This window comes from Manihot esculenta, chromosome 16, assembly GCF_001659605.2.
Source record: "Manihot esculenta cultivar AM560-2 chromosome 16, M.esculenta_v8, whole genome shotgun sequence".
NCBI classification, from domain to species: domain Eukaryota; kingdom Viridiplantae; phylum Streptophyta; class Magnoliopsida; order Malpighiales; family Euphorbiaceae; genus Manihot; species Manihot esculenta.
In genome coordinates, this window is record NC_035176.2 from 30344827 (window position 1) to 30369060 (window position 24234).

Genomic DNA, 24234 nt, shown 5'->3' on the forward strand with positions numbered 1-24234 from the left:
GTTCATTTCACATCGAAGAATTTCAAATTTTACCTTATGCTCTGATTCAACACTCTAGAGCTAAAGTTAAAGCCAATGAGTTCTCAGCACTATGAACTTTATATTCAAACAATCTGCCCTCTATGGTCACCTACAAGGGTAATAATATCTTTGCCAAGCTATTAAAAATTCCAACACAGACATATCACTTCTCAACGTTCGAATTTGAAAAGTTTTAAATAATATGGACAACTTAATAGTCTAAACAGTTCAATATTGGAGATCCAAATCTGCCTTTTTGAAGCCTCATATGACCCTGCAGACAAGGGAGGGTCTTCCCTCGGCCAGCTAATGGTTTTAGATGCAAGTATGTTTTTGTCGTTGTTTGATGTAGATCAATGCTTCAAGGAGGGCTATTTGCAGATTGCACGTTGAATTTGTGTCTGCTTTCATGGTTGATACGAAAAAATGTGAAGGAGTTGTCGTTTGAAATGGCTTAGGCCCTTTTTGTTTAGTAGACTTAGCCACTTAGGTAGTGGTTGTATGGATTGCTCTTATGACTTGTTTGGTTTTAGGCCTTGGGCCATGTATTCCCAAATCAATGAAATGAAATTATTATCTTTGAAAAAAAAGTTGAAAACGAAAGGGAAAGCAAAGAAAAAGAAAAAACACATTCTTTCATTTCATTGATATTGATACTCATGTGTGGACCACCCATATAATTGCGATTACACAACCGTTGCTCTTTACCCACCCACAATTAAAAAGAAATTGTTAAAAATATAAGATTAATTCAAGTACTTGATCCCAATCCCACAAGGGTATCGTGCATCTACCAAGTTGAGGAACTTCACTGTAAGTGCGCAGAGTCCCCCAAAAAATAAAAGAGGTGCCAGCAGCACCTGTTTAGATTCTACTCGTATGGAAGGGAGAAAAAAAATATACATATATATAAATAGAAAGAGAAAAGATGAACACACCCCCACAATCTAGACAGCACCAGCAGCGGCTGTTTCCGCTCAATTACAAGTATTGTTCATGTATCCTGGCTCGATTCTCTTCCCACCACACTCGAGCATGCATCTCCCCGAATTTTTCCCGGCTGCACCACATTTGCATAGAGTAAGTTCAGCAGTAAATACAATTCTAAGCATAGAAGTAAAGTAGACAGGAAGCTATTTGATTTTGATAAATTATTCTCTCTTTTTCATTTGAGACTTGACAGTCCACATAATCACTTCAAGCTAATATTGTAAATCCAAACTTGTATAGCAGCACAAGAAAAGAATATGCTGGTGGAAGCAACATGATGAAGTACAGTAATTTGTTTCTAAAGCCTGTCAATTCAAGTCATAATTATAAGCAAGTTGGCTCAATTATAGCATGAAATCATTATCGTCAAGTCCAAACAACCTGGATTGAGTCAAATCAAACCCACTGATGGACTTATTCACGGAGCATCATCAACTGGTCAGCAATGTTTTTTTGTCTATAAAACTGTCCCTGGTGGTTTGAAAAGGGGGAAATTGTTGCCAACAAACATGTAGATTATAAATCCAGATAATTATGTATTCTTCCTGTATCACCAACCATACGGATCTAAAATTAAACCAGTACATAGGCTTGACAAGCACGCAATAATGCCTAAGTCAGATCACAATCCTGACAGAACAATAATTTTTGACCTAAGTACATGGCTAAAGTAAGTGGTAATCTAATTGAGATATATGTCAGATACTAAAAGCTTTGACCCTGAAGCTTGGCATGTACTTATACATTATACACGCCATATTTTCTATCAGGCCATACCAGCTGCTAATCATAAGGAAATTTCAGTGGCTAGAATTCAGGTAACGGACGTATCCTCTATCTCAACCAGCAAAACATCAGATAGCAGTGAATCTAAGGGAACCAAGAATATGGCAGATATATCATGCTTTTAACATGGGGGCTTCACCATTTCAAAAAAAAAAACATGGGGGCTTCAGGCAAGCAAAATAAAAACACGGGGGCTAAAATGCACCCATATACACGGGTATGTTACTATATCAGATCCTTTGTCGAATTTAGGAACTTGTTTGCCAGTTCTATCCACATGACATGCTTTATGAGAAATAATTCGATTAGCTTGTCATAGAGTGATAACAGGAACTTACCTGAATCTAACTCTTCTGAGCTCCCTTTTGCCACCTGGCAAGGCTCTAATTGTTATGTAAACTCCTGGTTCATCTTGTTCCACCCATTCAGTTTCCATGTCACTAGCATTGCTGATTGACAGCTCTCCAGAGCGATCTGCCTCCCTTGACGAGCTACTTCTTATAGAAGCATCCATTGATGATGTCTCCGTCTTGGCCCCACTAATACTAGAGAGTTTTGGGGTTGAGGTGAGACCAACTGAGTCACAGTAATGACGGGCTTGCATTGGATGATGATCCAGTGAATCTGAGGATGAGTATCCCATTCCCATTCCTGTTGGTCGATACAAATTACGAGGCAAGCGTTCTCTGGTCAGTGGTGGTGTTACAGGGCTGTCTTCCGCAGACTCCATTTTTGAGCTCTGAACCAGGTTTTAAAAAATGACATTATTAGCTCCAATATAATGGGAGGAAGTACATCTCATTCTCAACATGCAACCACACTATGTTACACTAATGCCAGTCACTAAAAAGAAGTCTATTAATTTGGTTTACATTGCCTCAAAGTGACTACCTGAGATTATTGATTGATTATACTCTCCTTGATCATGCCCTCATGTCATTGTGTGGAAGTGATAACTAATGTGGAACTCACCTCATCTTCTGATCTTGGGGGTGTTGGAAGTGGAAAAGCCTGGCGATTAAACCTCTGGACATTATAAAGCTCCATGACCCTGTCATAGTTCTCTGCCCACCATCTTTGAGCTTGCCACTTGTTAAACATGTCTCGACTAAAGCAGATAAAATTAACCGCATTCAGGAGCCATGAATATTCATGAAAATATGATGATAAAACAGTGAATTAGCAATGGCACGAAATTTTTGGCACGTGCTATGCATGTGATAGAGTCTAAGGCAATTAAAAGGAAAAATTAATACTATTTAGTGATTAAGAAAAGAACACAATGTGAATCAAATCATGGGTTTGCCAATCCGACAGCAAAAGTCAAGCATAACGAGATAAAATTATCCTAAAAAGAATTAAAGTCCTAAAATATTTTTACATATAGGTATAGGATGATCAAGTAGGCATAAATCATGCTATTAGTTGTCACATGCCTATGGCTTCACACAAACTCTTCTTTAATTATAATAGGCAATTAAACTGGACACTAAGCACGTTTTGAAAAAAAGAATCAATAGGCCACTTTACTTGAAGAGGGTTTCAGTGCATGAAATACAATAAACATTATAGGTGGCAACAACATAATAGTGGATGTCTAATCAGTCAAACACATAAGGGGACTCAAACCAACAACAACCCAGTGCCATCATTCCGTTAACAATTCCAAGCAGAATTATTGGATATAATGCGAAAGCATTTTGGGATAACAAAGTCAATAAAGGAAAAAAACAGGGAAAATAACGAGGAAGAAATTTTGGTTGGAATAGAACAGAGAGTCAAATGTAAGCTTTGAGGGGTCAAGAAAAGAAAATCCAACTGCAGATTTAACCATGAACGTTCTTGTCATTGTCCCCTTTGAAACAAGAGAGGTCTATTCCTTCTCTAGCAAAGTCATTGTTGCTGCCAATATTGGCCTCACTTGAAGGGCATATTTTGTCTTGCATACAGCTTGGGAGTGACAGATGATGTGGGCTATAGCAAACAACGCGACAAAAGAAAATTGGTGAGACATATAAAGTGACAAGGCCACGGGGAATCAGGCGCGAAAGAACAAAAAAAAATTAAATTTTTGAAAAAGAAAAGAGAAGGGCCTTCTCCGACACAGCGACAACGCTCAGAGAAAAAGGTACCCAACACAATCAGATCTGCCCCACCACCACTAATGAGGCACAATGAGTTCCCCTTTTGGACTTTTCTTGGATTGCTTTTCACTAGGCGTGATTTTTACTGTATGATGTGGGTCCCCCACCTAATTCATCCATTTGAACGCCACATCGTGTCCATTGTCCAGGGTTGCGTTTCGAATTGGATGCTTCTTTTTTGTAACCGGTAAAAAAAATTCTCATTAATGTAATTTTTTTTTTCTCATTTTTATCATGCCTATATTACAAGTTAGCCCATAGCATCAAGGCATTCTGGAAGCTTATTAATTAAATAACGCAGATATATAAAAAATACCACCTTGGTCCATTTCCTTTTTATCTCCATTCACAGTTTCACACGTACATTTTCCTTTTTTCTTAAAAAAATGCCATAAAATAACAAAAGTAAATAAATATAACAAAAATCCCAACAATCACTTAGCAACCAATCAATGACGTATACTAACCCACTAGCGGTCCACTCTCATAATCAACCCAAGAAACAGAACTAATGTAAGACACATGCACACCAAATGCACAGTCATGACTCACCAGACACCGACGATCAGAGGTCAAAAAATGCAAAAAATCAATCTATGACATTGTCATTTCAGAACGAATCAGGACCGTCAAAATATCTAATCAGTCACGAGGGCGTACCTGAAGCGTATCCGCTTGAGATCATTTCCTCCGCGTGGGAGCGAAACGAAAGTGATCAGAACACCGGGCTCCACCTGGGCCACCCACTCCTTGGGTTCATTCTCTTCGACGAAAACGACGGGCGGGTCGACCCGGCGCCCACTGCCGTTCACTGAGTTTGGCGTTCCTTCGCCGCTTGAACTCGATATCCCTTTCAGCCTTGCCTCCATCTCCTTTCCCCATGTCCTAGGTGTCGTAGAGCTCGAGCTTCCGGTCCGCCGTAACGACCACCGGAAACGATCCGACTCTGCGTCAGACTCGTTCGAGTTGTTTCTAAATCGGCTCTGACTTGTTGGTGCAGTACATGGATTGCAGTGCCGGTACGCTCCAGAGGCCTTGAGAGCCATGTCCCTAAGCTATTAAGAAATAGCCATAATTAAACCTTGAATTACCAAACGGAGTGAGGAGTCAGGGTTTTGGAATTTTGAAGTACCTGAGTAGTGAGGGACTTGATCGCTTGGTGTTGTTTGGTGTTCGGATTGTTTGTCGTACCGGACTCATCGGGTTGACTCAGCGAGTCATCGCCAGGTTGCTTCGATCGAGCTATACACGTCAGCATTTTTCAATTCTGAAAAAATAAAAATGTATCACTCCACAAGAAAACGCTAACAGTTTAAACACATTGTCAACTTCTAGAAAACCAGACCTCTGATCGTTTGCGGGACTCAGACTGCAACAATTTACAGGATAAGGAAAGCATCAATAATTTTCAAAACCAGGGATTCAAAAAGAAAAAAAAAACTCTGCGGAATGAATCAGAGATGAGCGGAATTGAATTCAGGTAATGAAAATTGATGAGCGTGGAGAATCCTTACACTTAGAAATCAGAAGAATGAAATCTGAGGACTGAGGAGTCAGTTTGGCTTCAGTGTCTCAGCGCCAAAAACGAGATATTCCTAACACAGTGAAAAGCAATGCCCATGCAGCGTTTGAATGCACACTTCAGATAAAACGATCAGAGATTCTCTGCTCAAAATTCTGTGAATTACATGAACAAACAAACACAAGAGGTTGATTATACAGTTTTTCCTTAAATTATGATTATTAGCAAGAGGAGAAAAACTAAAAGAAAGAGAAAACAAAATAGGTATAAAAAGCACCTCATCGGAGTTAATGGCGGAGAAGGATTGCATTGGATAGTCCGGCCGGCAACAGAGAAGAGCGCAGAAGGATCAAAATGGGAAAGAAGAGTATAATTTTTTTCGCTTATCAGCTTAGCTTTGATGGTGGCTGATCCCTATAATGGAGATAGTAGTGTTGATTTGGGTGAACTGTTGTTGAGCCTGCTTTACAAGGGTACCTGGAACCGGATGGTTACCGGTTGTAATAGGCGCGAAAACAACACCCGCGGTTGTAATAGTCGAGCGACCTGTAGCTCGCCATGCTTTGCTTAGTGCGGTGGTGAGTCTTCTTTGGATGCCTAATCAAATGTTGGGTGGTGAAGCAAAGCTTTAAGATTCCCTCGTCGTATGGTCCGGGGAGATATTTAGTGGACTTTTGGCCCACATGACGGGCCCCCTTTTTTAAGAACCTTAGAAGGCCGGAGCATACTAAAATTCGTTATGTCCGAATACTAGGAGAGCAACTGTATCTGAGCAATTGAAAGAGGGCGAATTTAAGGTAGATTGAGCATTGTGATTGGCGAGCATGAGGGACAGGGACAGGGACAGGGACAGGGGCAGCGATGGATGCCCTTAGTTTGAGGAAATTGGTGGAGTTTAAAATAGGAGTGAGGATTAATTGCGATACGGCATTTGAAATGCCCAATTTTACATTATTTCAATGGGTTGAATCTGTGTGTTCTGACTCTGATAAAAAAAAAAAAATACTGCTCTAAATTAAATACATGTTATAGCTTGTTTTTTCAATTTTCATATTTCAAACCATGCACGCTTTAGAATCGATTAATATTATATAAAAAAAAAAACTTTCTTCTCTTTATATAAAAAACTAAAATTAGCACAATAATCAAGGTAATAGTTAAATTATATATTTTCTTCAATGTATACTTATTTTATCTTGAATCAATATTTAATGATGAAATAAATAAGGAAAGCCAAATCATGTAATATGAATAATCTAAGTGCATTTATTGAGTAAAATTGCAAAGAGCGCCAAAATGTTCTGTCACAAAAATTCCAAGTTGGAGCAATTTGCATTACTTGCCTGTTTTAAACAAATTGCACTAAAGAAATTAGAGTATAAAGCCAATTTATAAAATAGGGTTCATTTTATTTTTAAAATTATGTTTTATCAATCTAAATTTAAGAGTATGCTGGCATTTTTTTACAATATTAAGATATAAACATTGGCATCAATTGAAAAAACAAAACGTGCATGATTTTTTAATTCAGTGGATACATTGAATGTTTAAATACAATATAATACGATTAGTATGCTTTCTTTTTTGTCATCATATTTTTTAACATATATCGTGATATACTAGAAAAATAGAATTGTGTTATGATTGGTCAATTTTATAACAAAGAGGACATGAGGGGATAAATACCCACGATAATTATTTTGATACTCAAATTAGTAAACTGAAAAATAATGCGAATATAAGAAACTGTTTCGAACTCAAGTATAGTAGTGCAAGAGAATTGTATACCTTTGCCTCTATGATCGCTAGATTTTATATTGTAAGAGGACGTGATTAAATACAACATATTATAATATTCGGTGATGATGTGGCCGGCTATTTGATAAGGGATCTAGCCGATTTATCTGGTCGGTGATCTCATAATTACAGACGTAATGGAAGTCTGCTGGATTGTGCTTGCTAACGAAAACTTCATGTAAAGATTCGACCTCTTCAAAGGAGGGCAAGTCTTGATGCAAGACCGGACGTAACAGTGTTTGAGTCTTCTTTTCCTTAGGCAGGACCGCATATCCACTTATCAGATCCTTACTATGTGGCCCTATTTTGTGGTGACAGTTCAGGACTCACTTTGGGCGATTCTTGTATAGCATAAGAGGTCCTTCTGCTGGTCTTCGATTCTTCATATTTGAAGCGAACAATTGTTCTTATGATTTGGGACACATGCCCATTGAGATTGCCCTTTCCCTGCTCACATTGTTTTGCCTACCTATTGGCCTTTCCCTGCTCACACTGTTTTACCTACCTAACTTTTCAATGATGGCTGCTCTGTTTCTCCAGCCGCATTTAAAGTCTACCATCAAAACTGTTTTATAAGAGTCCTTCTTATTCTCTAGATATCACTTTTACTCACAATTGTAACCTTTGCTTCTGAAAAGTCTCGGTCGCTCCTTTTTTTCTCGTTTATACTCCATTGCTTTCCTGGTAATTTCTGTTTTTCATTTCCTTTTAAGATGAATAGGAATACTTCCTCTTCCTCTTCTTCTCTTACTCCCGATGGAAGTTCCATCTCAAGCTCCTTCTTCGATGGCCCTATCCGTGCCCTTGCTCCTATCGTTCTGCTGAGAGTGGATCAAGAAAGTGAAGGTAGCTTAATTAGCAACATCTCATCCATCCTATCAGAGCAAGATGTAGACCGTCTTCATGATAAATATCAAATTTCTTGGGAAACCTTCCATATCTTCGACCTTTCCTCGGGCTTTCACGCAGATTACCAAATCCCTGCAGAGGATACTATCATAGTTTATGAAGAGCAGCTGAAGGCGGGTCTTCAGTTCCCCATGGACCCATTTTTCACTGCGGTCCTCTGGTTTTAAAAACTTTCAATTGCCCAACTGCATCCTAACTGCTGGAGAATTCTGGTGGCCTTCCGATTTGTTTATTCTAATAACAACAGCCAAGCATGGATCTCTTCTCCTAACTATACCAGCTAAGTACTTAGAGAATTGAAGAGTTCTGATTTTTTAGCGGGCGAAAACGCTAGACGATATTTGACCGAATACCTTCTTCATTAAAGTAGTGGAAGGACAAGTTTTTTATCCTTTGTCACCAATCGTCTGGGGGTTTTGGCACCTCTGAATGAGCTGGAACCTGTGGATGAAGCTGAAGAAGGATGTGGTCCAACCGAGGAGGAATGAGGATGAGGTTGTAGCCTTTCTCTTGACGATGGCTAAGTTCCCTCAGAAAACGGACATTACCGAGGCGGTGAGAAATGTTGTTTTGTCTTGGTAGAGTCTCCACGTGAGTCAGACTTGAAATGCTCACCGGTCCAGCCTTCCCAACCTTGGGAAGAGCCCTTTCCTGACTAGAGATTATGATATTTTTCTTTTTGCCTTCTTTTAGATTTCAAATTGACTTACTTACTTTTCAATTTACGCAGATATGGCTGGATCGAGAAGCAAATTTGTTAAAGCGGCGCGTGTTGCCCACAAAAGCAAAGCTATTGCTGAGGCAACCGATCCCATTCCCAAATGTGCTCGCAGAGTAGAAAAAGTAATCATGCTTCCTCCTCCTCCTCAACTTACAGTATAAGAGTCGGCTTACTCACAGCCTAAGTCTTCTGCACTGGGTGCCTCTGCATCTGTCCCAATTTTTGAGCCTTCTGCTGCAATCCCCACTTCTATGGAGCCCATTCCTGCGAACGTAAGGATTGATTCATCATGGCCTCCTAGCATTCAATGGTTGGCACTGGTGCTAACCCAAACACCCTCTCTCCTTGAAGATCCCAGCATGGTCGCCCTATTAACCAAGAATGCTCTAAGGCTCGGAGACTATTGTCGCTTAAACGAGGTTGAGACTAATGAGCTTTTTGACAACGTCATGCATTCAGCCCTGGAGAGTGCCCTTTGTACTTATATGGCCAAAGAGCGTAATAAGGTCCTAAGGTGGGAGTTTGGTGCTCAATAAATGGACAAGAGACTCTTGGTAAAGGAGTGCTTCAGGCTGAAGACTTGGGTTGTCGAGGTGGAAGGCATCACGAAAGAGACTCTAGAGTCAGTATACAAACTCTAGGGAGACTTGGGTGAGGCCAATGCTTCCAAACTTGCCCTTGAGAATCACGCAAAGAGTGCTGAGGATCAAGTGGCCATGCTTCAATACTAAGTTCAAGAGTTGCAGTCTCAGGTTGAGGAGAATTGAGCCGCCTCTTATAGAATTACTGAATTAGAGGCCAAGCTTCAAGAGACGGTGGTCTGGAATGGAGAAATGTTCATCGAAGGCCAAAAATCAATAAAGAAGAAACTAGTGAAGTGGTTTCCTTTGGAGGACTTTGCTTGGATAGATGACTTCCTTCTAGAGGAGGAAGAGAGCGAGTACGAGGAGGGAAGGATTGATGATATCGACCAAGTTCTCGTAGAAAATGTAATAGATGTAGGGAATGCTAACCATAAAATAACTCGTCCTTTTTGTAAAATGGGACCAACACTTGGATATATGGCCTAGCAGATTTCCACCTTACACTCCGGGCATAATGCCTTATAAGCATTTACATAGGACTAAAACTTAACCTTCTGGCCTGGTGGAACCCACCTTGTAGCCTGGCATGAATGCCTTTATTAATGGGATCATCTCCCGCCTTATGACTTAAGTATAAAATGCCCAAGAAATTTCTTGTGAAGCGGGACTAATACTCGGTTGGTCGGCCTGGCGTATACTCGCATTGAGGTCTAAGCATAAAATGTCTTAGAAACTTTTTGTCGCATAGGCCTCAAATGCCTCAAAAATTTATATTGGACCAATGCCCGATCTTTTAGTCTGGCGGAACACACCTTGTGGCCTGGCACAAATGCCTTTGTTTCCATGGTCCAATGCCCAAATTATGGTTTGTTGAAACCCATTTTGTGCCCTTGATTAGCGAGACCAACACTTATATTGTGGTTTGGCGAAACCTGCCTTGTGACCTAGTCTGGCAGAAACCGCCTTGTGGTCTTGATTAGTGGGACTAATGCTCGGATTATGGTTTGGCAAAAACCACCTTGTGACCTGACCTGGTGGAACCTGTCTTGTGGCTTTGATTAGTGGGACCAACGCCCGGATTGTGGCATGGCAGAACCCATCTTGTGGCTTCTCCTTATCTTTTTTGAAGAAGGAAACCTCATCGTTTCTTGTCACTGAAGAACACAACATATGAAAAAATATCTCATTAACTGTTATTAATATAATTTTCTCAAGTTACAAACATTACATGACTCGGTCATCTAATTTGGTCAGCCTATAAGACCACGGCCGAATAACTTTCAAGACCTTAAATAATCCTTTTTAGTTTTTGGTGAGCTTAATAGACCAGTTATTACATCTCCTATAGTTTGCTTATTTTTCCAGATCATTGCTAAGTCTTTCTGCAATTACATAAATAATCCCTACAGGCTTCCTGTCATGAGTGGTTTTAAGAGTTGTTGTATCGAGTTCAGGTCTCCTCTCTTCCCTACTCTTCTTAATGAACTTTCAAAGAGTGTTGTCCCTTATCAGCCTCTCGGTCTCATCTTTCAGCTACTGGCACTCCTTCATTCTATGACCGTGATTTTCGTGAAAACGACAGTACTTGGTCGTGTCTCGTCTTTTCGCTTTCTCGAGATTGAGCTTGGGCGGCCACTTGATCTCATTATCATTTTTTCTGATTCACATCAGAATACGTGTTCGTGAGTCATTTAATGGAGTATAATTCTTATACTTACCTTGGTCATCCCTCCTTCAGGTGACGAGGTAACTTTTGTGGTCTCCTTCATATCCATGCCTCTCTGACTTTTGGTTCCCCCTCTTTAGTACTTAGACTTCATCATCAAGTCTGACATACTTCTGGGATTTTTCCATCAATTGTTGACATGTAGCGGCCGGGGTTTGAATGTGGATTTAAATAATGAAGCAAACTGTGTAAAGTTCTGAATTAAATCTGAGCTCAGATGTTGGTACCATTTCTGAGCCAAACCTGTGAGTGTTGACGAAAACACTCGACACAACACAAAGTTGTTAACATCCTAAAGCTACATTGTCATCTTAAAGATCATGAATGTTTTCGCTAAGATTTCTTTTGAAAGGGGCGAGACACCACCCAAGCCAAAGTCCTCCTCTTGCTCCTTCTGATACCTTTGAATAGTCTGTACCAGCTTCCAGTCTACACCTTTCGAAGCATCATTTGATTCATCTTCTTCTAATTTGGCCTTTCCTTTGGACAGCCTCTTCATCGCTACTGTTTGAGTCCTCGGGATATTAATGGAGGTTTTCTCCCTTCCCCTAAGAGTCGTGACCTATGCTCCCTTCGAGTCTTGTATTTCTCGAGAGTAGCCTACTGTAACGACCCGGGGACCGGACCGCTACCGGCGCTAGGATTCAGATCGACTTAAGGTCGCCGGAACCCGTAGCAAGCCTACTATGCATCCTATATACCTGATAAATCCCATACATGATCACCAATTTCTATAAAAATTTGAAACTTTTCATCTACCAAGCTTAATCCTGTGCATGCACTATCTCTGTAAACATAAAACCCGATACTAGAGCCCTCATCAAATGCTCTAGTTGGGTCAACATTACATATTAAACTTGGTTCCCAATACATATCATTATAAAACATAATAATATACTGATCATGCAAAAAGGGATCAACCATACTCTAGGGCCAAGCACAATTCTATCCTCAATATACATTACATAACATTACATCCTTTTTACAATACATGTCCACTACTGTAATATTACATAGACTTTACTCTTGCTGCTATTCCGAGCTATCTCTGGCCTTGCAAACCTGGGGGTTAGGGAGAAGGGTGAGCTACTAGAGCCCAGTGAGTAGAGCAATAATAAAACTCATTTATAAATCATGCTTCCATGAAATGCCTCACATCACAAGCAAATCACATCACGGATGGACTGACTCAAAAATCCCTCTACTCTATGCCCGGCCCTCGGTGGAGCTCCTCAGGCCTTCTGTTACATACAATAAGCTCTGTGCCCGGCTCTCAAAGGAGCTCCTCAGGACTTCTGTTACAAGAAATAATAACTAGAGGGCTAAAGGGTCGTCCTGTTGTCCATCCACACCGACAAGAAATAATGCATTGCGTCATATTCGTGAATACTAATGCAATACAACCTAATATATACATGGCACTCATGATGCATGTTTCATGCTAAAACCTTTCATTTATTTAAAAACATAGTTCAGTTCTACTCACCTCTAGTAGATGCTGGAATACCTCTGAACCAGTTAACTCTGTGGGCCTCCTTGGTTCCTCGGGTACGATCCTACAATGGTGGACTCAAGTGAGGGACCAAACATACTCTAACATAACTCTAAACATCTCCCCAAAAACCCCCTAAAACATCTCAAACATGCATGAAAAAACATGCAAAGGAAGGCTGGACAGGGATTTTTAGCAGCAGGTTCGGCGGCCGAAAGTCCCTCCAGAGCCGAAAGTCAGGCACTTTCGGGGGCAGGGTTCGGCGGCCGAAAGTGCTTCCAGAGACGAAAGTCACCTACCTTAGGCGGCATGTTCGGCGGCCGGAAACTCCACTCTAGAGCCGAAAGTCCAAACTTTCGGGGGCGAGTTTAGGCAGCCAAAACAGCCTCCTCAAGGGGTTCGGCGGCCGAACCTTGCTTCGGCAGCCGAACCTTGCTTCTCCAGGAAGGCAGAACCTGATTCAACCTCAAGTTTTCAGCCTCCAAAACCCTTCCAAACACTCACAACTAACATCCAACCTCTCAAACACATGCATATACCCTTATTCATGCATATAGGGGCTTAAAACTAGCTTAAACCCCAACAAACAATATCAAAACAACACATATAGCTTATGATCAACATAAGCCTTAACCTCTAGATTCAACTCTACAACATGCATAAAACTCCCTTAAACCCTTCAAAACCTACTTAAAACATAAGGGGAGGTGAGGATCCATGCTTACCTCTTGAAGATCGAGAGGATTGATGGTCCAAACTCGAAGATGCGAAGGAAAACAAATCCGAAGTCTCCAAGCCTCAAAACTTTGCTTCTTAGCTCAAAATCTTCAAAACCAAATTAAAAGCTACTTAAAACTTGCTAAACTTTGAAGAAATACATGAAATCAACCAAAGGAGGACAAAAACTCACCTATGCCCGAAAAGAGAGAGAAAACTCACCTCCATTCCGGACAAGGGACCCTTTTATAGGTGGCCGGTCAACCACCTTCAGCGGCCAAAGCTGTTTCCACAGCACCACCACGTTCGGAAGCCGAACTTGGGCTTCGGTGGCAACGAAAGGAAGCCACCTTCGGCGGCCGAAAGTGAGGTTCGGCGGCCGAACCTGGCATTTCCCTCCTTGGTCTTTTCTTTTCAAAACTCAAATTTTCTTGATCAAAATAATAAAAACATGTAAAAACATTTTGGAAAACCTTTCTTTTACCCTTCTAGGAAGCTCCGACATCCTAGAATTCCATATTCCAACGGAGATTCCGCCCGAAAGTAAGAATTCCGATGCTGGGGTCTAACCGGGTATTACACCTACAACTTTTAGATGTATGGAATCATTTGCTCATTATCCAGGTTGTTGCGATCTGCGCTTCATTAACTATTGAGGGTGTGTTTTGTCCACTGCTAGGGGTGGAATAAATGATAGTGCTCTTATTGGTAACAACCTTGGTAGCATGGTCATTTCGAAAAAAAAAAAAAGAGATAGATTTCTTTCCAAGAGAAAAGGAATAAGAATTTTTTGGCTTTAATCCAAATGAACAGAAATGATTCAATGGATTTTTCAGCAATAGAACCAAATAATGTAATCAAAAAATAGAGCTGCATTGTGATTGGTCAATCCTACAAAAAAGAAAACGTGAGGTAGTGGGTCCACACGGTAGTCACTCTGAAGCTCAAGTCAGTAAATTGGGGAATAGGGCGAGTGTAAGAGAATTATATATCTTTGTTTTTATGATCATTGTATTTTATACTGTAAGAGGACGGGATTAAATATAGTATCGATGATGTGGCCGACTATTTGATATGGGATCTCAGCGGTTTATCTGGTCGCTGATCCCGTTATTATAGGCGTAACGGGAGTCCGCTGAATTGTGTCTGCTAATAGTAACTTCATGTGAATACTTGCCCTCCCTTGTTCTTGAGCGGGACCACACATTCGCTTATCAAACACTTGTCATATAATCATATTTTGTGGTGACAACTTAAAATTCACTTTGAATGATTCATGTGTAGGATCACCTCAATTTATCAATTCACCAATAGAACATAATTACATGAATAAATGAAAAGATATGAGCATAATAATTAATAGTAGTATATACAATGGAAAAACACATAGACATACTACTTTCTTAACTGTAGTTTTGGTTGTATTAGCTCAATAAATACCTAAATTACTTGTTTGCCGCTATTTGATTTATCATATTTGGTCAAATAAATTAACAATGTTAATTTAGGGGATCTTTCAAATTTTTTTTTCCTTTTACGCTTCTCAAGTTCTCCGCATAAAGTAAAATTCAATATTTAAATAAAACACGCTATGTGTATAGTTTTTCTGGAAAAAGAGAACGGAGGAAGTATAATTTTTATATTATTAATATAAAATTAATTATGTTTAATACTCCACCCATACTATATTTTTTTATTTTTAATTATTTTAAAATATTATCCACCACTTTCTTTTCTCACATTATGATTAATATATAACTTAGTACTATGATATTTAATGTTATTTTTTTTTAATAAAATTCCCCATGAATTGTTTTTTTCAAATAAAAATTCAAATTATATTTTAGTATTTAATTTAAATTTTATGTTATTAATAATAATTTCATTATTTAATAAAACGTAATATTTTTACTTTGATAAATCGAGTTAGATCCGCATTAATATAAATCAATACATTATTTAAGTAAATTATAAATATGTTATTTTTCTGAATTTTTTTTATAAGATAAAATGTTTACCTTCAAAAATATAAAAGATACAATAATGTGAGTTGACTTTTTCAATTAACAACTGATTAGCGTGAAATTAAATAAAAATTATTTTATTAATAAAATAAAAATTTATAAATTAAATTATTTAATGTTAAATAAATAAAAATTAAATTATAAATTTTATTAAATCTAAGAGACCATAACATTAATCACCCTCAATGTTATGGGCCTTTTTAATCTTTCTCTCAAGCTAACACGGCCCGTGAAAATTCTGTAGTTGGATAAGGTCGCTTCGTTAGTACTGCGCTAGTTCCATTTTAAAATAGAAATTTTTGGTGGGTGCATCTGCATTTTTATTATTTACTGTAAGCAGACGGGACAGTGAAGAAGAAATGTGTCTGACCATAAGATTATAATCCATGGGAGCTCATCTGCTGTTGTTGTTGACAATCGAGAAGTTTTCAGTGTGTGACAAAGCCTGTTAAAAGTTTATGATTTTAAATCCGTTTTATGAAGTAGTGAACAGAGGGATGCACTGAAACAGATAGTGGTGACCAATTCAAGCATATGTTAAATATTTAAACTTGTTTTTCACGATGGCGTGCAATTAGAATCTAATTCTGTGTTAAAAAGGTGACAGGAGGGTTTGTATTAACAATTCGGTGAGGAAAGTGAATCTAATTCTATGCTAACGTTGTTTGAGCAGTAATTTTAGTTTCAGAATTATACTAAAAAATAGTCCAGATCGCTCAACTCTCTACCTGATATAAAATGATTAATTTAAATTATTTAATAGTTTTATGTTAATTATTATATACAATTTAGATTTTTTTTCGTACTTTATTGATATGAGAGTTCCATTAACTCTAATACCAATTGAAACAGTCCGATTCAAATTGATCCGAATAATTTTGAATTCACTTTCCACTTATCTAAAATGATTAATACAAATTATTTAATAGTTTCATACTAACTATTATATATAATTTAAATTTTTTGATATTCTGTTAAAGTTGGATTTTTTTATTTTGGATAATTGTATACCGATACTTGAACAATTATAATTAGATATATCTTCTTTCATCTTTTTGAAGGACCATTAAAATTGATTATGAATCTTCAGCTTCTTAGCTTATTGATTAAATATCTATGGTTGACTCGCTCCTCGATTAATAATATATTCCTAAATATTTTAGACACTCTTTTTTAAAATTAAATTTCAAATGAGTTATATAAATTTAAACACATAAAAATAAAAAGAAATGGACACATAATTTAACTTAAAAAATATATGTCCACAATTAAAATAGAGCTAAAATTTTCACTATAATAAAAAAAAAAAAAAGATAAAATTTCTCGAACCTCTCAAATTCTAAAACTATTTTTTTGCTGGAAAATCGCATAATTCTATGCCGCAATATGTAGCAAATATATCTACTACCACCACATATCTTATAAAATATTGTTTCTGATTACTAACAAAACTTTTCACAGTCAAATCACAATTCAACTCAAAAAACTATATTAAAAATTAGAGATGGCGAGGCACTGTAATTTGATTTGATTGATGTGGTTCCTTGTTCCTATTTTGTGTTAAGCGATCCAATTGATTCAAGCTTGAAAGATTCATTTCTGATATGTTTAATTGTGTCCATTCCTAATATTTCTTGCCAAGATTCCCAATTATGTTGATTATGAGATTGGACATTAAGGGTGGTGGATTTGACTATTTCAAGCTTGTTTTTTCCCCTCTTGTTTCTCCTTATTTTCATTCAGAACATTATGCTGGGTTGAATATATGTTACTCGACAATGAAATTGGATTGGACACTCCTGGCATAAGAGTCAGGCTTGGATTAGAAGGATTATTATTCAGTTCAAATTAAAAAAATTGATCAAATTGAACTAATTTAAAATTTTAGTTTAGTTCTTTAATCATTTTGATTCTGTTTGATTTTTTATTTTAAAAATTTCAATTATTTCAGTTCAATTTGATTTTAATCTTAAAAAAATGAATCGAATTAATTAGTGATAATAATATATTATTTTCAATGATATAGAAAGATTAGATTATATTAATGTTAAAATATTTCAATTAAATTTTAAAATATTAAAAATAAAAATAAAATGTAAAAAATAAAAAATTATTAAAAATTTAAACCAATCAGATTGATTCGATTCGATTCGATTCTATTTTTGATTAAAATTAATTCGATTTAAATTTTATAAATACTAAAATTTTGATTTAGTTAGATTCAATTTTAAACCAAAACCGAGAAATTCATCACCCCTAATCTGGACTTGTGGCAGCTGATTATTTTGTATGGGCAATTTGAATTGCTAATTTGGGTCGCTTCGGATATGAGGAAAAAACATGGCTTCATATGATTGGAGAATATCATTTCTGAACACTAAGGTATGGTATTTTAGGCCACAATCATATTTCTTTCTTTTTCTGAATCTTAGTTTTGCATATTGGGAAAAAATTTCCCTCCTTTTGGTATAATTCATTTACCGGAAAACTTTACATTAACAGAGGACATTATAAGGGCAGCAGCAGGAGCTACAGGGGAGGACTTGGAAGGACACCAAGTTCATTCTGAATTTTTCAAATGCTCCAGAAAGATCAACTTGCAGCTATAGTTATGGCTTGATTGAAGTTCGATTTTGATTACTTTTGTTTTGATTGATGTTAATTCGATTCAGATTTTGAACGTTGATTCGGTTTTTATTTGGCTTTGGCTCATGGAGATTTAATAAAGCAAGCTTAGCCATTGTAATGGGATTCATCATTGATGAGGCTTTTCACAGAGTTGCCGGCCGCCTGAAAGCTGACAAAGGATCCGCTTAGTTGAGGTGACTAACTTCTTGCGCCTCTTTCTACAATTAGAAAAGAAAATTGTTCTTCTGAGGTTTGACGATTTCAGAGTTGGCTTCGCTGGCCTCCTATAATTATACATCATAAATAATATATTTTTTCTGAAATTACAATTTAGCCATGTATCCATAAATTAATATATTGAACTTTCTGGGTTAGTAAAATTAAACATTAACCATTAATAAATAATTAATGTTTTGGGACTAGAGGAGTCTTTGGTAAGATTAATCTTCGTCAGTAACGCCGTCGTTTAGCGACATGTGATTTTCTCATAGAGTAGCTTGCTAGCTGTAGGTCCAAGGCTAAGGATTCTTGTCTTGGAGTTTCAAATCCAACTAAAAAAAATTATATCCAATTAATTTCTTTTTGCATTTATAATTTTCTAAAACTTATATTATAATTATAATTAATATATCTAAATAAAATAGAATAATAAAAAATGAAATAATGAGAATTACACATTAAAAAATCAAACAAAACTATATAAAAAATTCAATTAGTATAGCATACTCCAATCATGACTGCACACCCTCCTAAACAACACTCAAAACGACAATACTAAACAACAAACAAAACGACAAACCACATTTTCCTGCTCAATTAGCTTAGCCCCTGATTTTTTGGTATTTTCTATAAATTTAATCAATATACTATTCTGATATTTACCTCCTACTTTAATTTATTTGATAGCATATTCCAATTATAAAATTGATTTTATAATTAAAAATTTTAATAAATAAATAATGATGACCATCAGGCTTCTCTCACCATAGAGTGAGATCGAATCTAGAGAATGATATGATTTCAAATCCCATCAAGCCACACGCAAGTAAATCGGTCAATATCGCGCTGTAAGGTGAAGTGGACCGGACTGACGTATTCAAGGAAAACTTAGTTCGGTAATGCAGCAGAAGGAAAGGAAAGCGAGCCCGATTACCTTGCAATCCTGTCAATATGTGTATCCAAAAGAATTAAACAGCAGTTTAGCATGGAGAATGCTCTAACTCGTTCGACTTGAATGATAGAGATAAATAGTACCGTAGTAAGGTAACAGTTATGTGTCATTAGAAGATAAAAGGATAAGAGAAATAATTTTTATAGGTCAAACTTATACACATATTATAAAATCCTATACGTATATTGTAAAACTCTATTTTTTGAATTTTAAAATATTAAATTTTATATGTTTCTTTTGATTGTGAAGCATTTTTAATTAATTTAACCATTTTTCATAATTAAATGCTTTATAAAAAAAATTATTATTTTATAAAAATACTGTGAGATGAGTGTAAATGGTGTTGAATTATTATATTTGGCTTCAACATCATAATTTTTGGTATAAAATTTTATAATATTAATTAAAAACCACAAATTTTAAATATAAAATATTAAATGACTAACTTTATCCATGCTATTTATAGTTAAAATTTTATAATATTAATAAAACCATTACATGTTTTTATTTTTTTTCGCATTAAGACTCTTTAACTTTTTAAAATTGATAAATTTATTGTAGTTAACTAGTTTTAAAAAGTAGTATTATCTTATACAAAATAGAATTAAAAAATTATGTGAAATCACTTTATTTCTTAACAGAGTAATTTCTAATTTATATAGACACCGAGAAGATAAATATTAAGATTTAATCTTTGATTTTCTTATACTATAAGATTATAAAATAATTATTTCAAAAAATTAAATTAAATAATTATTTTAATAAAATAACACATTGTGTTACGTGCTAAACGTGTATATTATTTTTATATGTAAAATTACTTGATTAAATATTTAGCAAATAAGAGTTTTTCGAACTGAAATTTACTTAATTTGGTGATCGGACTCCAACAAATAGACGATTTTTCATTAAAAAAAATATTATCTTGATTTATTAATTAATTTTTATAATAAAGCATGAGTAATTTTTAAATTATATAAAATTATTAATAAGACATATAAAAATAAATATCTCAAAATAAATAAATAAAATTATTTGAATTTAAGTTCTCATTTATTTTTTTATAATTTAAAAATAAATTTAAAACTAATCAAGATACTCTTTGCAGAAATATAGTTCACTTGTTTTGGTTCATTTATTTTACATAATCTATTAGTTTTTGTTGACAAGTAAATTTTGATTAAATTTATAAAGCAATTCAACAAGTTATTTAAAAAAACTAAAAATAAATTTTAAAAAAATTAATATGGCATTAAATTTTTATCATTAAAGTATCATTTTGCAAATGTGTTTACACTATAAAAACAAACACTTAGTAGATAATATGTCAATTTAATAACACATATTATTATAATATTTTCATAACTGGACTGCTTTTGAAAGTGTAAATAAAATTAATTTATAAATAAAATATTTATGAATTTTGTTAAATGTTTGTTTTAGCTCACCAATATAATTAATACTGTGGGAATAGGCCAATTTGTGAAAGAAGAAAGCGAGGTATTTAACATTTATAAATAGTTATTTCGATGCTCAAATTAATAATAAAATGAGCGAATATAATAAATTATTTTTTATTTAAAATGATTATGTCAAACTTAATTTTTATGCACATTAGCTTTTATATTTTACGAAAAAGAGGTTGATTATTAGATTTTCTAAAAAATAAATTAATATTAATAAGTGGATAAAGAATCTCATGATTATACGTATAATGGGACTTATTAAATTATCAGATTTTCTAAAAATTTAACTGTTATTAGTAAGTGGATAAAAAATCTCATAATTATAGGTATAATGGGACCTGTTAGATTATAACCGTTAACAGTAATAGAGTCTTGATGAAAAATTGACTGTTATGATATTTGAGTTTTCTTTTTTATAAATGAAATCACGTATAAATTTATTAAATCATTACCATGTGATATTGTCTTACATGATAGTTCCTAACTTTTTTTGTCACATTAAATACTTTTTTCGTCTTATAATTTTTATTAATCTTTTTATTATTTAATTATTATAAAATTACTGTCCACTTTTATTTCTTAAACTATAATAACATGTAAATGAATTATTATAACTCTATTGAATTTTATTTTATTTTTAAAAAATATTTTAGAATATTTAATAAAACTTAATATATTTAGAATGAATATAATTAATAATTATTTTTAATAATTAGTAGTTAATAATTAATTATCAATTCCAGCAAAGTCTTTGAAAATTATACTATTTTTTTATTAATTTTTTAATTATATTCATTTCAAATACATTAAAATTTATTAAATATTAAGATATTTTTGAAAAATTTATTAATAATAAGATAAAATCAAATAAAATTATAATAATCAATTTATATGGTATTATAATTTAAAAATAAAAAAGTGAACAATAATTTTAAAATAATAAAAAAATAAAAATTATAAAATGAAGAGAATATTTAATTATTGGTGTTTTATACCAGTAATAATAGTATATCATATTATTTATTCATTTAATTATTAAAATTGAAATGCAATTATGCTGACTGTATAATGGGTAAGATTTAAGAATATTTTTTTAAATGTAATTTTTTTTTTTATGTATTTACATTTATCATATAAAACTAAAATTATAACTTGTAACAGCCCGGAAACCGAACTGCTACCGGCACTAGGATCCAGATCGACGTAAGGTCGCCGGGACCCGTAGTAAGCCTGCTATCCTGTTTGTATACCTGTGAAATCCCATACATGATCATACATGTTCTGTAAAAACATAAGACTTTTCTTCATTTCAAGGCTTAACCTGTGCATGCACTCTCTATGTTTTCTACTAATCCCTACTAGAGCTCCTCATGGCTCTAGGCGGATCAAACTCATAATGTTAAGCCTGGTTTTGCTCAGAAATATACAACAAGAAAGAAACATACATACACTGATCATGTGACTCCACAAAGGGATTACAATTCTTATCAGTCAAGCACCATTCTATACACTGGACATATACACTAGCTCTATACATTTACATGTCCACACTAGCTATTACACTACTCTGTACTCTTTCTGTACCCTGCTGAGTTGTCTCTGACCTCTGAACCTGCACAACTGGAGTTAGGGGAGAGGGATGAGCTACTATAGCCCAGTGAGTAGAATAGTAATAAAATCACAGGTGCTAAAACATTCTCTCATGGAATGCAACACATAATCACATCACCTCGGCCGGACGGATCAAAACTCCCTCTATCTCATCTGGGGTACCGGAGTACCATGTGCCTGGTCCCCGTAGGGCTGTTCCAGGTCTTTCCTCTGAGGGCTAATGAATCCTCACGAAATCCGTGCCGTCTCATAGAAACAATGTACAAGGAGCAGTGCCAAGTACAAGGATAAATGCAATGCATCATCTTTGTGTACACTAATGCACTCACCCTATAGCATAATCATGATGCATGAAGCATGATAAAATATTCAGTTCTCATATGAAAACATTAAGTTAAGTTCCACTCACCTCTGGCTATCGCTGAACGGACTCTGCAGGTTCTGACACTGGACTCACTGCTGACTTCCCTGATTCCTCTGGTCCGTACCTACACAGGTGGACTCAAATGAGGAACCAAACTCACTCAAGAACATCTCTAAGAAACTCCCCAAAACCCCTCTAAACGATCCTAAAACCATCACATAAAACATGCAAAAGAAAGCTGGACAGGGCACTTTCGGCGGTAGGTTCGGCGGCCGAAACCCCACTCCAGAGACGAAACTCATGCATGTTTGGCGGCACCTTCAGCTGCCGAAGGTCTCGTCCAGAGACGAAACTCACACACTTTCGGCGGCCGAACTCCCTCTTTCGGCGGCCGAAAGTCTCTTTCTAAACCGAAAGCCTCGCTTCGGGGGCAACCTTTGGCAGCCGAAACTGCCTCCACAAGGGGTTCGGCGGCCGAACCTTCCTTCGGCGACCGAACCTTCCTTCGGCGGCCGAACCTGGTTTTGCCCGAAGGGCAGAACCCTGCTCTGTTTCATGCAAACTTTGTCCAAAAACCTACAAACATGAATAGCAACTACTCCCAACTAGCATATACACATATATATGCACAAAGGGGTCTAAACCTACCCTAAACCCCCAAACAAACATAGCACATAACACTTAAACATGTTTGAACACCACAAATCACCAAAAACCTCACCTAAACCTAAACATGCATACTACCCATACAAACTTCATAAAACCTTTCAAAAGCATCAAAGAAACTCAGGATCTTCACTTACCTCTTACACAACTTAAGGATGAAGGATCCTAACGTGGAGATATGAAGAAAAGCTCTTCCAAAGCTCCAAGCTTCAAAACTTGGTTCTTTTGCTCAAAACCTTCCAAAGTCACCAAAACTCTTAAAACTCTTGAAAGATTTGATGAAAATCATGGAAAACATAAAAGTCAACGTGGGAGAGGCTGGAACTCACCTCTGGCTGCAAGTGGAGGAGAAATACCCTCCTTCCACCGACCCTTGGCCCTTTTATAGGTGGCTGGCCAGACCACCTTCGGCAGCCGAACGTGAAGCCGCAACCATGCAATGTTCGGCGGCCAAAAGTGACCTTCGGCGGCCGAACCTTTGCATTGCTCCCTTGTTGCTTTTCTTTCAAAACTCAATGCTTTTAACACTTCAAAACATGAACACAAGGGAAAATACCGGTAGAAAACACATGTATTACCCTTCTCGAGGGTTCCGACACCCGAGATTCCACCGGACTACAGGAATTCCGATGCCGGACTCGAGCCGGGTATTACATTCTCCCCCCTTAAGAACATTCGTCCCCGAATGTCCCTAACACAACATAAACACATAGAAAAGGGGAAAGTTCACTAACTAACCTTAAAACAGATATGGGTATTGCTGGCGCATGGACTCTCGAGTCTCCCAGGTGCACTCTTCTAGGTTGTGGTGGTTCCACAGAACTTTCACCATTGGTATCTCCTTGTTTCTCAGCTTTCTGATCTGGGTGTCAAGGATCCGCACTAGCTGCTCTAC

At 36.1% G+C, this 24234-nt stretch overlaps 1 protein-coding gene across 2 annotated transcripts; it reads right to left on the reverse strand.

Moving 5' to 3' along the window:
* Positions 1-635: 635 nt before the first annotated feature.
* On the reverse strand, positions 636-6197 carry LOC110603045 (protein Brevis radix-like 4). 2 transcript variants are annotated; one of them, XM_021740699.2, is made up of 8 exons: positions 5741-6197; positions 5456-5618; positions 5287-5310; positions 5074-5208; positions 4602-4996; positions 2770-2905; positions 2136-2536; positions 636-1081 (listed from the first exon to the last, which is right to left on the reverse strand). In XM_021740699.2, exons 4-8 carry the CDS (start codon positions 5197-5199, stop codon positions 1003-1005), a joined length of 1137 nt encoding a protein of 378 aa, XP_021596391.1. In that variant the 5' UTR covers positions 5200-5208; positions 5287-5310; positions 5456-5618; positions 5741-6197; the 3' UTR covers positions 636-1002. The 2 variants fall into 2 exon arrangements, with proteins under 2 accessions (XP_021596391.1, XP_021596390.1); XM_021740698.2 differs by lacking the exon at positions 5287-5310 and having other exon boundaries at positions 5741-6195.
* Positions 6198-24234: the final 18037 nt, after the last annotated feature.